The sequence below is a fragment of the Pyxicephalus adspersus genome, chromosome 5, assembly GCF_032062135.1.
Source record: "Pyxicephalus adspersus chromosome 5, UCB_Pads_2.0, whole genome shotgun sequence".
NCBI classification, from domain to species: Eukaryota; Metazoa; Chordata; class Amphibia; order Anura; family Pyxicephalidae; genus Pyxicephalus; species Pyxicephalus adspersus.
Genome location: NC_092862.1, coordinates 134103188 through 134120994, shown reverse-complemented (window position 1 = coordinate 134120994; position 17807 = coordinate 134103188). Strand labels below are relative to the sequence as shown.

The window sequence follows — 17807 nt, the reverse complement described above, 5'->3', positions numbered from 1 at the left end:
TAAAGTAAAGTATAAAGTATAAAAAAAGAGTTACATTTGACTCTTATTTCTATTCAAATATAACTATATTAATTGCAGTCTTCTTGTCTCTTCAGTCCGCCCATGTCGCACAGGCCAGCTTTCAAATTGATGCCTTTGAAACTTCGTTCGTCTTGGACGTTGAACTGAACCAGTAAGTACAACACTGTAACCAGAGAGATGTATTGGTTAAATGATTATGTGAAAACTGAGCTCATTATATTCAAAGAGAACAAGTGTAGTCATTTGCATGTAAAAGTTTAGTGCCAATTTCCCAGATTATCTTTTGTTTCTTAATGCTGAGAATGTCTTCTTTTTTAAGTGACGGTTCGGATTATATCAGTTAACAGCAGTTTTATTATTTTACAGCAGCATCATACTAAGGTTGTGTTCCAGATAAACAAATATGTAAAGTTAAGCTGTATGATATACTATGCTCATATCCAAATAGGAAAATTGCCAATATGCAGAGATTCTTATTAAAATAAGCATTTGTATTTGGATCATTGGCACTTCCTAAATATATTTTACAAATGTGAGTGTTTTATATTTTGGATAATACTTTTATTTTTGGTTACTTGTAGTTAGTGTCATTGTTACCTGTCGCAGCATTATGTGGTCAGTGCCTGCTCTTGATGAAACATAATTGTTCTCAACGGTATGCGTATTTTTTATAAGTGTTTTTGCTTCCAAATTTGGCCAATGGTTTTTAGATTTGAAGGCAAAGGTAAAGGTGCATGTTCATCTAGTACAGGGGTCGACAAACTTCGGCCTTTAGGCCAGATACAGGCTAGCTGGTAGTTAGTTCCGGCCTTACGCCCACTGGCTGTTCCCGCCTAATGCTGGCCGGCAACCCACCCGGTTGCCCGCGGATTGGCCAGGGGTCATTAGGAACTACCAGAGCCGCTGGAGCTCCCGTGCCGCCCCCTTGCAGTTGCTCCCCTATTTACCGCAGCCGGCGTTGATACTTCTGCCGGCATGGTAAACAGGGAAGGCTCCCTGAAGGGAAATCCCTCTCCTCCCCAATGCATACGGAGGAGAGGGATTTCACTTCAGGGGGCGTTCCCTGGTGGTGGGCAGGTCGGGCATAGTGTGCTCCAGCCCACCCCATAAATGGCCAAGTGGCTATAAAACTTTGCCGACCCCTGACCTAGTAGATGTAGAACTCCAGAACTAGTATTTCATAAAAACTTTAAAGTGTCAACTTAATTTCAAATTATAATTGTTTCGGATCTAAATTAATAAACTAGTACCTGCTGCCCCTGGCATGGGAGGAGATCCGTGGGCCAGGGGTTTGTAGAGAATATGGATCGGAGTTCTTTAATTCTTTAGCCAGGGTCATGGATCGTATGAGTGTGGGAGGTATCATATGGCCAGGGAAGAAATCTCCTACCAGACTCCTGAATAGGACAGGGCTGGGAAGAGATTTTATAGCAAACATTCTTTATACAATGGGAGTTTGGGAAATTTTTCCACTCAGGCTTAAATAAAGGATGGGAATGGAAGGAGATTTCTGAATAGGATACGAAAGAGCCAGATACACTTTCTTGCTAGATGCTTCTTTGTTCCTCACGCCATCAGCCGTACTTTGGACTGTCTTGAACTAGGTGGATTATTATTATTATACAGTATTTATATAGCGCCATCATATTACGCAGCGCTGTACATTCATAGTCGTGTCACTAACTGTCCCTCAAAGGAGCTCACAATCTAATGTCCCTACTATAGTCATACTTGGTTATTGTAGTCAATTTAGGGGGAAGCCAATTAACCTGACTGCATGTTTTTGGGATGTGGGAGGAAACCGGAGTACCCGGAGGAAACCCACGCAGACACGGGGACAACCTGCAAACTCCAAGCAGATAGTGCCCTGGCTGGGATTCGAACCTAGGACCTAGCGCTGCAAAGGCCGGAGTGCTAACTCCTGAGCCACCGTGCTGCACACAAGAAGGATCAGAAGCATTTGTTGCAAACACCCCAACCACCAATTTTGTGCTTTCATATTTCTGGTGATCAAAGAAGTGGCGATCTGTTATCTGATATGGTGGATATGGAGGATGGTGTTAGAAAGAGGTCCCACAGCCAGGTTCTTACATAGAAACAAGACCCAACAAATCCTCACCGTGTCCAAAACATAAAAAATATAGAATTGAAAAGTCTCTGATCTTCTAGCATTGCTTCATTTCATGCTCAGGGATGCCCGTCCATTTATGACTGTTAAACATCCCATAAGCACAGCATTAGAAGGTCGTATCTTACACATTGGAAGAGATAATTACTGATAAGTGTCCATTTATTATTAATGTGCTGCTGCTGAAGTAGCATTGCAGATAGACGCTTTCTGTCGATTCTACGCAGACTGCAGGAAAATGCAGTTTGGAACTGTTATCTCTGTTCTGACAAAACTTAAATCGCCGTCTGGCTGCTTTGTGTAGTTAAACTCAACTAATCTTTTCTTCCTACTTTGAAATGTTGCACAAATCCCATATGATTTCAGATACAACTTTAGTTTAGATTTTTAGGTTTTTTTACCAATCCCTTTTACCATTATTGACACAGAGTGGCTAATTTAATTAGGCATGTTAACTTAACTTTGTTAAGTTAACATGCCTTTGTTAATTAACTTTGTTAATTTTTTACTATGCCTAGGAGTTCTTCAAATAGAATTGAAGATCAGATAACAGATCGCCACTTCTTTGATCACCAGAAATATGAAAGCACAAAATTGGTGGTTGGGGTGTTTGCAACAAATGCTTCTGATCCTTTTTGTGGCTTATCGTGTCCTTATGTTTATAGGGACAAATGCTTTTTAAGAGATTTTTGTATTAATAATGCCACTTTTCTGGCAAACAGCCTTCTTGTCTATTTATACTTAAGCCTGTTCAAGTCTATGGAGGTGGCATGGGTGGCAAACTGCCCCTGGACGCTGCATTGGGCATCCAAAAAACTGCAAGAAATTGCTGCCTCCTACTGCCGTCTGTCAAATTAAGGGATCATGAATAGATTTATTCAGTCCAATGTTAACTGTTTTCTGCAAGCGATTTTGAGTGGTAAAACCACTTGTAATAACCGTGAGTCTGAACTGAAGTCCTACAGGTTCAGGGGTCCATTTATAAATGTTTTCCCTTTGATTTTCAGGCTACGCTCAGCTTGGCGTTGCAGAACCATACAGTCCTAGACACCTATTTTCAACTATGTGCTGCACTTATGGTCAGAGGCTTTATTGTTGGTTTAAGGCTTTGCTTTTCGGCACATTGTGGAGAAGTTAAAAGGAAGTGGTTGGAACAGAAAACTACCCTGGGACGCTGCATAAAGCATCTGATAATCGGGGATTTGCAGTGGTTGAGGACTGGTTGATGGTGGTGAACTCCAGCAGTACTACTAAAAAACTGACAGTCTAAACATAGCCTTATTCATGATTCTCTAATTCAATCTAATATAAAAAAGTGTAATTCTTGGTTAAAGTTTAGGTGATTTTTGAGTGAAAACATTTATAAATAGACTCTAATTGTAGTGTAAAACTTTTGGTAGTTGGAGGAACAGTTGGAAGTTGTCCATGCCTGGGCAATCTGCGGAAAACTATTTGTAGTCCATACATATCAATCATTCACATTCTTATATTCATTCTAAAGTTGTCATTAAATTTGAGAGGTTAAATTTGGGTATCCGGTTGTTCTGGTGCAGAGATGATCTGATTTCAAAATCTTATTTTAACTAAAGTCTGAAGATAAATATATAGGAGAATCCAGCTTGTTCTTAACATACAACTCTGGGATCAGCCTCCTGTAGACCTCCACATGTATTGTATGTTACATTTTCCATATATTCATATACTTTGCAGCAAGGTGGCTGAGAGGTTAGCACTCTGGCTTTTATCCCAGGTTTGAATCTCGGCCAGGACATTATCTGCATGGAGTTTGCAGGTTCTCCCCGTGTTTGTGTGGGTTTCCTCCCACATTCCAAAAACATGCAGTTAGGTTAATTGGCTTCCCCCAAATTGCCCTTAGACTGTAATAAAGACATATGACTATGGTAGGGACATTAGACTGTGAGCTAATTACTATGGACTTTGTACAGCGCTGTGTAATATGTTGGCGCTATATATATATACTGTATATCAATAATAATACTTGCAGGTTCCTCTAGTTCTTTGGATCTTCTCCTGCAATGAGCAGACCCTTGTCATGCAGAAGGTGGTAATGATGTGATGATGTCAGTGCCACTTCTTGCACTAATACACCGTAAATGAAGAGGTAAGGATGATTTGATGAATGAATTTGGGGGACCGCTTTACACATGTCAGATTTTCACTCGAGATAGGCACAACCGTTTATCTTGGGGGACAATATTGTGACTCGTGTACACAGCTTTACCCTCCCCAATGGCCTTCTTTGCTCTCAATATGATGAACAGCATTTGTTTTAGCTTACCAATTTCAGCTCGATATTGTTTACAGTTGGAGTAGCTGATACACAATCATCCACAGACAAATGTAAAAAGCTTCTTCATTACAGTCTTAATATAGAATATCATTCAGTTTGGTTCTGTTATATTTGGTTAGTTTTGTGTATCTAACACTAGTCTGGGATAATCATAACAGGTCAATATTAGCACAAATTAAAAGTAAATTAAGAGTAACCCAGAATTCCGTTATCAATTTACTCTGTGGCCTTGTGTATGGTCTTCTTTCATGTTAGCCGGGTCCCGACTTCATAAACAATAGACATTGTAAATGCAATAATGAGCTGAAAAGAAAATCACAAGAGATATTTAATCATTGAAAATAGCTTAAAATAATGTGCAGAGCTGGCAATCCATCTGTAGCAAATCAATAGAAAAGCTTTTTCTTGCACTGGAGAGGTGACCATGTTGAGAAGCAAGCCAGTATATGAGACCGAGGTTCCTTTTTTCTGTTCATTGAATTGCAAGCAGCACGGGCTTATGTGTGAACCTTCAAAAGACACAAAAGTCAAAGGGGTCTATATATAAAGCAGGGAATCAGACATTCCCTGAAACGTTCATTGGTGGAGAATCTTCCAGATATGTGTTTCAATAACAGTAATTGATTCTCCAATATTCGCCATAAATAATGACAAATTGCATGAATGCATGTACATTATTGTGTATTACATTGCATGCTAATTTGTCTTGAGTTAAAGCAACCCATTGATTTAGAATGGGCTGCCAGGGCACCCAATTTATGCGAGTTATGCCAATACACCCAATCAACGCACCTGACTCTTTTATGGAACGCAGTATATGGCAACACAAAATGTATGACAGTGTATTGCAGGGAGTTACGAACAGATGTTTCCCCAATTGGCAAATTTCTCCATGCCACATCCCAACAAAATCAGCAGAACAAAAAGGACCAAAAAAGAACTAGACTTTTAAGGCATTAAACTCCTAATATTCAATTCATCAGTTATTTAAAACCTTCATTTATTATACAAAAATAAAAATCACATTTTTAAAAGGAATTACAGGACAATGCATATTTTAAAGTAGTCTCACCGCATTTTGCAGAAATATATGATGCTTGATCAGGAATTTATATTGAGACCCGAACTCATACAATACAATTTAAAGTTACATAGCATATATTTACAAGAATTCTTTGAACTAGAATCTATTTTTTAAACATCCCTCTACTTATTAACATCCCACTACAAATTAACTGCATCATATCAAAAAATAAACAGTGTTCATATATACAGGACCTAGGTCATCCAATTCATGTATTAAATATAGGTAATTTCTTATTATTAAATTGAAAAACACTACCATTGTCTGAAGTTATCAACAAATTATCTTGGATAAATAAAATTCCCATTAAAACCTATAATACACCTAATGTGAACCCAGAATTCAACCTCAATCACCATAAAAACAAATTGTGTATGTGAAGGTTTTCAATATTTGATGAATTGAATATTAGGTGTTTAATACCTTAAAAAAAACCTTTTTTGGGGTGTCCATCAATATAAATGACACACACGTCGACTGCCCTTTAGAATACGTTTTTCTCTGTGAAGCGAATAGGCTATATCTGGCTCGCTCTCAATCTTCATTGATGTGTGCTGGCAGAGCTGTATAATAGCCCTTATCACAAGTGTGCTTACACGATTCTGTATAACAGAGAAGAAGATAAGGTGCATCTATGTGAATTACTTAATTATTATTAATAATATTATTAAACAATATAATTTATATAGCGCCAACATATTACGCAGCGCTGTACATTAAATAAGGGTTGTAAATGACAGACAGATACAGACAGTGACACAGGAGGAGGATAGAACCCTACCCCGAAGAGCTTAAATCTAAGGTCTTTAGAGCCTATTGAAATGTACAGTCATATAATATATGGCCAAAATCTTGTGGACAATGGACCATCACACACCTACAGCTTGTTGGAAATCCCATTCAATCACCATGGTCATAAATTTGGAATTGCCCCCATCTCCACCATTTGCACCTTTACCAGCCTGCACTTCTGGAAAGACTTTTCGCATTATTTTGCAATGTGTGCCTATTTAGCCAAAATAAGGTCAGGTTTTAATGTTAGGTCTAGCTTTCAGTCAGCATTCCAACTATTTCCAAAAGTGTTCAGTCGGGTTGAAGTCAAGGTTTTGTGCAGGCCATTTCCAGGTTCCTTCACCCCAAACTCATTAAAGCATTGGCTTTGTACAGAAATGGAACAGAAATCCTATATTACCCAAATTCTCCAAATTTGGAACCACAAGGATGGAAGTTCCCAGTTGTCTAAAATGTATTTGTATGATGTAGACAGTAACATTAACTAAAAATACCTGAATTTAATACAGTAGTTTGGAAGGGTGGCTAAAACTTGTGGTCACATAGGATATTCAGACACCCTGCACAACTGCTTTACTGTACAAAGAAAGGTGAATTGAGACTAAAAAATGGATGTTGATAGTACAATCTCTATCTGAATGCATATCATTTTTATGAATTCGGCTTTACCTGGTCAAACCATGTCAATGCTACAGATTTTTGTTATCATCGCCTGTATCGGTTTAACCTTACAAGGTGGTGAGAGTTGGATGCCATGCAAGTTCTGCTCTATTTTTGTTAGTTTACTTTTGTTATGCATTGGCTTTATTATTATATATTCTAACAGTAATGGATATATGCGGATGCAAGCTTGTTATGCAGCTACAGCTCTGCGGCTTGCGGTGACATTTTCAGGTTGATGTCTCTGCAGTAGGCAATCAATTCCTTTTTTATAACATTACCGGTTTTGGAAAACATTCTACAAGGATTTTGATGGATGAGCTTAAAAATAAGCAAAAGTATTTCTTAGATATCTTCTAAAATCTTATCCTAGATGTAAAGCATGTTTTGTAGGTGGAAATTCTCTTCTCTATGCAGTTTATCTGTAGCCATTGCTCAGTTATAGAGATGAGTAGATTGATATCAACAAAACTTATTTTGCTGCAAAGTTACCAATGTCGTCATTGACCCCCTGGAGTGGCAGGTATCTACCAAAATACTTCTGGTCCGCACAGTGTTTAAGTAGGAAGTCCAAACTGGGTTCAGCTCCTATTACCTATATTTGCAGCTTGGCCCATTCAGTCCTATAGCTAAAACTGCAATTCCTCTGGATAGCTTGAGGCCGCCATAATGCAGGTCAGACATAAAAAAGGACAGGCCAACAACATGGCTTGGACTTCTTTCTTCAGAAGTTTTGGTACCAGGAAGGTCTGCGCAATCGAGAATGAAGGAACACTCTTCTGAGTAAGTATTTATGTAGATGGGTGGAACATTTAAATGGCAATTTTACCAAAATAGTCTTTTATTCTGTGATATCTAACCTTTAAACAAAGTGAACCATGCAGGGTGTGCTATAAACAATCCATGTTTGTGGACTATCACCATTTGTGTCTGGGGAAGGTGCAGTTTTTGTTCACCAACCACCACGTGGTAGAGGAAGGAGGGAAAAGGCTTTGCAGGAAGAGATTGACCTTCATTTGTTGGAGAGGCCAAGAGCTGTTGTAGTGTAGTATCTTCACGTGTATCAGGACACATTTACATTCCTGTAACAGGAGAAGCCTGGAGTAAAGAAAAAGTGTAAAGGAAGGTCTAATGCTTTCATACTTAGGACTTACAAGGTGAAATGACAACCCAGCCTATGGAGTAGGAAGCGTTTATCCATCTTAGATGCTGAGGTATCACTTTCCTTTCATTGTGATTGAGCTCTTTACTGCACTGGGCTCAGCACTCCATCTTATCGATTCACTGGAACTGAATGTAATTCTTGAACATCTAATCAAGCTTTCTTCACGTAAAATGAACCACTGGCTACATGTGATAGCAGCTTTTTCTGCTGATAAAAATAACATTGACCCAGAGTGATCCTACAATAAATCAAAAACAGCAAGGGGAGAAATTAAGAAACTCTGCCTTAGAGACATCCTGACAGAGCCATGATGGGAGTTGTACTTCTGTTCCACGATTAGGGTTCCAGAAGTAAAGGTCATCAGAGGCAGCCCACATATTTTAACCTAATACTGCAGCATTGTTTGCTTTTTAAAATACATGAGTTGTCAATGCCCATTAATGAGCATCATACATCTTTATGTGGTCCATGGCAAAATGCTTTGGGAGCTACAGATATATGTAACAAAATATACATTACCATTGGAAACACAAAGCTGTGTGACTTTAAGTCGATTTGTGCTAAACTGCAGCGACTCAGGAATCACACATGAAGACATTATTTGGGTGGCTTCGTCTACGCATCTTGTTTTTTGGATTTGAGTGGAATGTATTCAGTGTCATGTTTGCTTTCCTAGGTGCCCCAGAAAAGTCCTTTCATCCATGGGGGGTGATCGTCCTTTTCTAACATCCATGGAGGTGAACTTCCTTTTCTAAAAGTGTCAAAGTTTGGAGCCTGTTTTTTTTTTCTACTTCTATTCTATTCTATTCTCTTGATAGGCCACCCAACCGATGATATTTACTTTGCTCTCACTTCCCAGCAGCTGTTTCTATCTATCTATATATGTATATATATTTAGTTCATGAACTTCCTCCACATAAAGGTTTTTGGAGCTGGCAGTTGGCTAGATCCTAGATGAAAAACATACCTACAAATACCAAGTACTTCTCATAGTGATGGGGGAGTTTGGCAAATGTAACAGCAGGTTAGGGTAATTGGCTGCCCTTCCAATTTTATTTTAACACTCCAGACAATAATGAGCAGATTTTGAGCCCATGTTGATGGCTGTGTTTTTCCAGAATTTACCAGACATTTAAAAAACACAGGTCAGAAAATTCTCTTGACTTTAATCAAGCAGTACACATGGCAAATCAGAGGCTACCTTTGACCAGCTTTGTATTGTCTGTATTTTGTGGGGGGTGTATGCGCTATTGAGGTGCATTTGAAGTGTAGACAAAGTCCAAAGCTTGCCTGAACCCTATATGTCCCTCCCAAAAGCATCCTTTTTTTTTATATAAATAGGAAATGCAGAATTTGAAAAGATTACCTTACAACATGAACCCTAATGCACCCAAAGGCTGCATTTGATTTGCTTTGCATTGGCTATGTTTAATTGGATGCAGCATGTCCTAATGAGGTGCATTTGAAGACTAGACAAACAAGTCCAACGCTTTGTCAAATTATGCATTGAGCATTTTAATCACATAAAGTGCAGGGTTGTTACAAGAAACAAACTCATGCTCTGCAGCAGTAATGTAACTTCCTTCTGCAGCTCTGTAGATGTGTGTTGTGACCATGCTTGCGTGATGACCTTCTGATATGAGAAAAAAATACTGTTGTACTGGAATATAATAGAAGGTACAGTGATTTTTTCCATTTTTGCCTTTAGCAAATCACTCATGTATTTGTAGATGCAATGCTGCTGCCTGAATCAATCTAATTTTAATGTCAAACGCAGTGACTTGTCCAAGGTCAAGAGAAGTCCTATTGTTTTGTAGTCACAGTGCTGAGCTAGTTCCTTCCAGCTATTGCATTCAAAGGTGATGTCCCTTGTGTAAAAAAATGGATAAGGTACAGTAACCGATCAGAATTAAATTTTAAGTTCTACTTAAAAATAAACTGCTAAAAAAATGGTTTCTGGGAATATAAAAGATACTTAAAAATGGCAAAAACAGCCTTATATATAACTGAAATAAACTGTAAAAAAAAAGTATAAAACACAGACTTGATAAAATGCAGATGGAAAAGATGTGCAAACAAAAATAAAAAATGGAATACATGGCTTACAAAGCTTCACAGAATGATGACGCCAATGAAAAAGTTGCATGACATACCAGAATAATAAACAGGATGACCGCTCTCTTCAGTTATAAACAGCGAGAATAGCAAAAATATTTTTCAGGATATCCAATGTGAGATAAAAAAAAATCCACTAAAACTGGTTATTAAATGGAGGTTAAAGCATGAGCAAATTGGGCAGAGAAAAGAATAATGAATGAATAAAAAGCCAATATACTATGGGCTCTATTTATAAAACGGGGAATCTGACATTCCCTCAAACATTCCTTGGTGGGAAAACACATTGACCGGGAAAATTCTCACAAGGAAATGTTTGAGGCGATTTCATGTTTTATAAATAAAGCCCTATATTGCAAATATATTAGTCACTCCCCCCTCGCAAATTAGTTCAGGTGTCTCAAATTAAGGTCACAGGTAAAACTACATCCTAAATAGTCATTTTAATCAATAATGTGCTGCCAACCTTTGTTATAACAGTTTGGAGAAGGCCCTTTGTTGTTCCAGCATGACCGTGTAGCATGTCCCTATGATCAGTCATCTCCTTGGTTTAATGACTTTGGTGTGGGGGGAACTAAAGTGGCCTGCACAGAACTCCGACCTCAACTTTCTTGAACACTTTGAGAATAGTTGGAATGTTGATTGCCAAATCCAACATCAATACCAATCATAATGACTCAATGGATAACAGTTGGTTTCAATGAGTTGGTGACTCAAGTCAGGAGTTTCCCATTTATTTATTTATTGAGTGTGTTCAGCCTTACCTTAGTGAATGATAATATTACATTTTGGTAGTATGAATAACGTAGAACATGGATGGGCACCCTTTTTGTGTAGAGATTCAGCAAAGTTTCCTACTTCCATGGTAAATGATTTCAATGAGTCGTATGCAAGAGTTCCCAACCTAGGTAAGACAATGTGGAGAATATAATGTGTTGCCATGCAAATCTCTGTTCTGGTTTGGATGTGTGCGCTCATTGCCCAGGGAAACCCAAATCTTTGTCCCTCTAGGTATGTACTGTTTTTGGAATGGCTGAAGCCATAGAAAAGGGCATATGCAAAAACCCCTATACCCTTTGTATAGCAGGTACATCCAATGAGGATGTATTTTACAAAGCTGAATAAAAGGTTTTTGGGTACTAATGTTTCACAGCAAAGATTTATCATTGTGTTGTTTTTAAGACGCTTTTGGCCTGATTTATGAAAGCTCTCCAAAGCTGGAGAAGATACACTTTCATCAGTGAAGCTGGGTGATCCAGCAAACCTGAAATGGATCCGGTCCAGGAATGAAAACATTTGATAACAAATGACTTTTAAGAAATTCATTCCAGGTTTGCTTCATCACACAGCTTCACTGCAGAGATCTTCAATAAATCAGGGCCAATAAGTCAAAGGGACACAGTCTTGGAGTGTCACAAACTACTAGCTTGACTGGAGCTTCATGGGCACCTTCAAAGAAATGCACTGATCCTTGTGGTACTTTCTTTCCTCCATCCTTTTTGTTATCCTATCTATAGGTATTATAGATATTCAGATGTATGTTTGTATTTTCCAAGCATTTGATATTTATTAATGGTTTAAAATTTTAAAACGTAATTAAGGGTATATCAATGTTTTAATAGGAGCTTGTATTTGTATTAAACCAATAATAAAAGCTGAAGCCATTTTATGATATTGCAGCTTTGTGTCTTGTGATAATAGTCTGTATACACTGGTTATGCGGTGTTGCTTGCATTTCAATGTGGTCTTTCACATTTTAGACTATAACATTTATGTCCAGCAATGTAAGAGGTATTCTTCCCTGACCACCAAACTAATGTACTGTGAGCTGTGTATAAAGTATATGAAGATTATATATATATATATATATATATGGGGTTATATAAAAGGGGTATATATAAAAGGGGTTCCCTGAAGACCTGAAAGTCATTTCAAGGGTTTACCCATTTTACATAGGTCAAGAAACGCTGGTATAGAGGATGCTGTTTGCCTTCAGACTTTCTCTCTGTGTCTGTATCTATCTGTAACTTTCTCTATGAATAGAAGAGGTAGGGAGAGGGGAGAGTCACTCTTTTAGCAGTATGTATACATTGAAATATCTGCTGTTGAGCACCTGTAACTAAATATATAAAAATATAAACCCATTGTAACCGTGAAATATGTGAGGCTAGGTTTAGAAGGTATTTGGCAGAATTTTCCTCCATTTTACAGATAAAGGTAAGAGGTCTAGATAAGATAAGGGGTCTGAATAAGGCTGCAAGTTACTGTTGTGCTGGAGATTTGCAGTTTTTTTGGAGATCCACGTCTGGAATGTCATGGAAGTATTGGGGAGTACTACTATAAAGTACTAGGGAGAGTACATTAAACTACAGCAATAAGATTTCAGCATCCTTTATAGATTACTGAGAGGTGTTTTATGATTGGTAGCTATGAATGACTACGCTTTTCAAACCTGCTTTTGCTTTTTGCATGTCTATAATGAAGTCTCCGGTATATTTTAAACCTTTCAGTGACTGTTCCTATATGGAATGACAGGTAGCTGCATCAACCCTTTCCCGTACATTCATTGATTTGTCTGTTCTTTGGAACATGTCTATCTTTGCCTTAAAATGTTCCAAGAATCAACATGACTCAAATAATCTAATGATCTGCTGACAGCTGTCATTACAAGGAAATGCTTCTACAGTATACTGTATCCAAGAGGCGCCGGGTTTACTCATTATCGCGGTAATTCATACTTTTCCGACCACAGACGTATTGGCTGAAAGTCCACTTAGGTCCAAATATTCCACTGCCATTCTAAGGAGTGTCATTTTCCAAGTCTGCCCTATACACAAATATAAAAGGTACAGACAAAAATAAAAATGTACCATTCAGTCCCATGATAATTGCATAATGCTTCCAAATTTACACCTGACGCTGATTTTATGCCCCGGTGCTGCAGATCTGTTGGATTACTGCTAGCCCAGACTCCGGATGCTCCCTTATTTGAATCCCATACCCATACTGGATGTTTTACTTTTGCTAAACCACTATGTATTATACCAATAACTTTATATTCTACTGTTAATCTTGGTGCTGCTAATCTCCCCCGGCCTTTCAGTTACTTTCTGCACTTACTCCAGTGTCGGCTTCACATCATTGTGCTGGACTGATGCTAACTGAGAGTGACAACAGTAGACTATACCTGCCCAATGTGTGTTGATGAGGCCACTTGTACTCTCCACAATGTGGCTGGTTGACAATACAGTAAGTAGCACAACTGCTGAAAAAGCATTGTCAGACTATAACAAGTAGTTTCTAAACAAGGACTGCCAGATTTGGAAGAGCTTCCTCGACTTGTGAGACTTTTCGGAGTGATATGCAGAGAGAATATAGCAGATATTGAGATCGCCTTCTTTCCCGGGAGTTTATGTATGACATTTCACATATTCAGACCAAAACTCGTATACAATAATGTACCCCCGAGGAAGCCCAGCAAGGTCGAAAAACGCGTCGAGACGTATACAGAAATACGGTCACGTAAAAACCATTGGTGCCAGCACTTATTTTGTATAGCAATTGTCATCCCAGTTCTGTGAATACTAACAGAACAAGAGATACATTACATTTAAATTTTGTAAATGATTGTGTATGAATCTGAAATATGGCAATACATAATTGATTTCAATGGACTCTGAGCCTCCAACTTCTTTCTTTCTCTCTCACAAAAAATATTTTTTTCACTGTGATATGCAGAGAGTCTGGATTGGCATTAAGCTGGAAACATTGGCTTTGAAAATTGGCATGTACGGTCGATAAAAAGATGGGTGATGGAGAATTACCCATTGCAGCCTGTAAACTGGGGATGCAGATCAGGTTAATGTACAGCAGGCATATAAATAGCATTTTACAGCTATGCCATTTATATGGTAAAGATACAGGGGAACTTTTTTACTATCACTTGTTGAAATGCTTATAACACACTATATATATATATATATATATATAATGCTTCTTTTTGCCCATGCTGTAAATCTATGGTTCTTTCTATAAAGTAAGCTCCAGAGTTAGAAGTTTGTGGATTCTTGACTGTCACACCTATATGAAGTTTGTTGGACATCTTATTTTAAAATGGTGGGTGCTAATAAGCAGTTGACTTCCCTTTATAGCTATAAAGGGGGCCACTCTTTTGAAAAAGCTATCGAACGACTGTCACCATTGATGGCAAGAATGGGGATGATGTCTTTGCAACCTTAGAAACAAGTCAGTGATAGATGGTACTAAACTAAAGTCCCTTTACTATCTTCATCTGTGCCTTGAGGCTGTAATTTTATAATTTCAGAGGTGATTGCTACTTTTTTATTTAAAGAAAAGTAATAAAAATAATTTAATTTTCCAAGGGGTGCAATATTGTATATTCTAATTCCTTGTATAGAATATTTTTCCAACTTTCTCTAAATCCTTTTGTTGTGGAGATTTGTACTCAGAGCTGAGATTATTCTTGTAATTAAAAATCTTTTAATCCAATTTGCAAGATATTACTTAGATTTCTGGTGCAAGATGTTTTGACAATAACAGAATCTAAATGAACGTGAAAAAAATAAGTATTTAGTACTTAGTATTTACTAGAAAAGTAAGCATATAGTACTGTGTTTTGCTATCCAATAAACACTGCAGAAAGATATGTAAATTGAAACTATAGTCATTACATTGTGTAACTGTGTGTATGTGTATTTACAATGAAAAAAAAAAACCCTGACAGGTGAATTAAATAACATGATTTTCTGGTTACAATGGCACCTGTCAAGAGATGGGATATATTAGGCAGCCAGTGAACAGTCAGTTCTTAGAGTTGATGGGTTGGAAGCAGAAAAAAATGAGCAATTGTAAGAATCTGACATATAGTGAACTTGCTACAGGGTCATGGGTGCCCAAGGCTCATTGATGAGCATGGGGGAAGGCTAACCTGTCTGGTTCTATCCCAAAGAAGAGTTACTGTAGCACAAATTGCTGAACTTAATGCTGGCCATGAGACAAAGGTGTCAGAACACACCGTGCATTGCAGTTTGCTGTGTAGCTGTAGTTTCAGACCATTTAGAGCAGTGGTCGCCAACCTTTTTGGACTTATAGACCACTAAATGCACAAAATCTTCTAAACTTCCCCCATAGTGACGTCATGATGCCAGACCTGCGATGGGAAAGTGGGCGGGTTGTGTCCATACAGGGGACATGGTCCACGGCTCGGGCCGGTGCGCCCCCCAGCGAGGTCTTTATCTTGACCCTGCTGGGAGGCGCACCGGCCAGAGCTGCGGATCAACAAAATTTTCTTGCGGACTGCATGTTGGCTGATTTTGTGCCCATGCTGACCCCTGTCCAGCGCTGAATGCACCTAAAATAGGCATGGCTGTGAAAAGTGTATTGTGGAGCAATGGAAGTAGGTTGTCAGGTCTGCCGAATCACATTTTCTTTTAGATCATGTGGATTGCCAGGTGCATGTGCTCTGTTTACCTGTGGAAGAAATGGCAGCGGGGTGCATTATAGGAAGAAGGCAAACGTCGTGGTGATGTAATTTTAAGGATCTGCCAATATGTTGGTACCACATACCACAGGGCGTCTTTAGAGGTCTTCATGCTTGTACAGATCAGAGCTGTTTTTGCATATACCCAATTCTAGGCTGCTGGCTTTAGGGTCCAAGTACATCGGTGCATTCTTTTGCATTTATTATTTCTAGATGGCACTACCCCAGCTAACCCCATGCATAAGCAGGGCTTATCATTCAGGGAGGAGGGGGCATTACAGCACTGGCATTAGGCCTAGATGGAACTCCCTGCAAGTGCTATCCCAACCCCAGTTAACCACAGGGGCAAGCACTTTTACCCTATACTAATCAGACTAGCATTGCAATGTACCCATTAACCCTAACTGGCACTTTTTGCAGGCTCTACACACACCCCAACTAACCCCAGGACCAAGCACTTGCACCCAAAATGATGAAATGATAATATATCTGTATAATTGGATTCAGAGTTTTTTTTTTTTTTGCAGTCTGATTCATAGTCAGGGAGATTCATTTTCTCTATTTTTCTTGGTGGCTAAAAAAGAAAACAATTTTACAAATGCCTTAGAAAAGAAAAACGGAAAAGTCTGCAATAAGGATGCTTGCTTTAGTAACAATTGTATAATTGAGAATGATTTTCACATTGGAGAGATTTCCTCCCACTTTCCTTTGTGTCTATTGGACAGAAAGTGAAAGAAAATCTCTTGATTGGGGAACAGATGCCAGAAAAAAACCTGACCACGATTTTAGCTATTCTATTTAGCTATTCTTTATGAAATCTCTTGGCTTGAGATATACTTTAACATTCGATGAAGCAGACGTGCAGTTCTACATTTATTTTTTTATTTTGGCAGACTTCCTCCTACTTGTTTTTGACTCTTAATATTGCTGAGATGCCGACTATCTCCTATTGTTATCATACCTAAAACATGAAATTATTGTTAAAATCAGCATGGGAAGAACTTTACTTAAAAATGCTTGCTTTTAAGTTTTCATTACCCCAATAATAATATCCTAACAAGGTACCCCAATCTGTCGATTAGGTTCTGGTAGGAGAATGAGGATGTATCAGAAGATATAAAAAATCTTTGAGCAGCTAGATGTTGATTGAAATTGTGCATATACCCTACTAATCAACCCCACGCTATCTGTCACAGCTATCTCTGTGGATTAAAACCCAATAATGTTATGGAGAAGAGAAAAGGGGTGTATTCTTAGGCTTAAGCTGCGTACACACTTCCAATTTTTATCGTTGGTAAACGAACGACGAACGATCCTGCACGATATCTTCGAACGATCGTATGGCACCGATCCTGTACATACAGATAACGACACGATCGTTCAAGGATATTGTACACACGATAGATGCGATTGTTTGAACGATACAGGAAGTGACGTGCACCACAGGAAGTGAGCGAACGTTCGTTCACCGCGCATGCTCGGACCATGGACGATCACTGAACGACCGTACACACGAAAGATGGTCAACGATCGTCATCCAATCCGCTGGTCCGGTCTTTTATTTCCAACGACTATCCTCATTCCTCAGCGTCGTTGGTTACTTTTTTTGCGAACGATTTTTGGCCAATCGGTCGTTCGTCGTTCATTTCCAACGAAAAAAATTGGAAGTGTGTACGCAGCTTTATTCTTGGGTGACCCTAGTACAGGAATGCTGGCAGGAAGCAATATCTTGAGATGTGAGATCTATGTTAAGGGGTAAAGAGCAGTGAATTGGCGTGGAACAATTTGTTGTTGCATAAGAAGGAAGAAAGATATCTTTCCCCCTTAAACATATTCTGTATCCACTGGCCTAATATTGCATCTTGAATACAAGCTCCTTAAAGAATTCCTACCTTCAAATAAAAGGTGGTTGTAAGGTCTACTGAAAACTTTATGGAATTTGCAAAAATTGTTTCTTTTTGGGGAATGGTCATAGATAGGATTGGCATCTCTAAAGAACCAAAATCATATATGGAGCAGCTAAGATTCGTT

The 17807-nt window shown here is 38.5% G+C and overlaps 1 protein-coding gene across 7 annotated transcripts in view; it reads left to right on the top strand.

The window, feature by feature from the left end:
* ADAM22 (ADAM metallopeptidase domain 22) overlaps nucleotides 1-17807 on the top strand; it is a 159476-nt gene that overhangs the window by 28198 nt on the left and 113471 nt on the right. For all 7 annotated transcript variants that reach the window (XM_072412789.1, XM_072412791.1, XM_072412794.1 and 4 more), the window contains exon 3: nucleotides 96-172. In XM_072412789.1, coding sequence (XP_072268890.1) covers nucleotides 96-172 — 77 coding nt within the window. The remainder of the gene's footprint in view (nucleotides 1-95; nucleotides 173-17807) is intronic.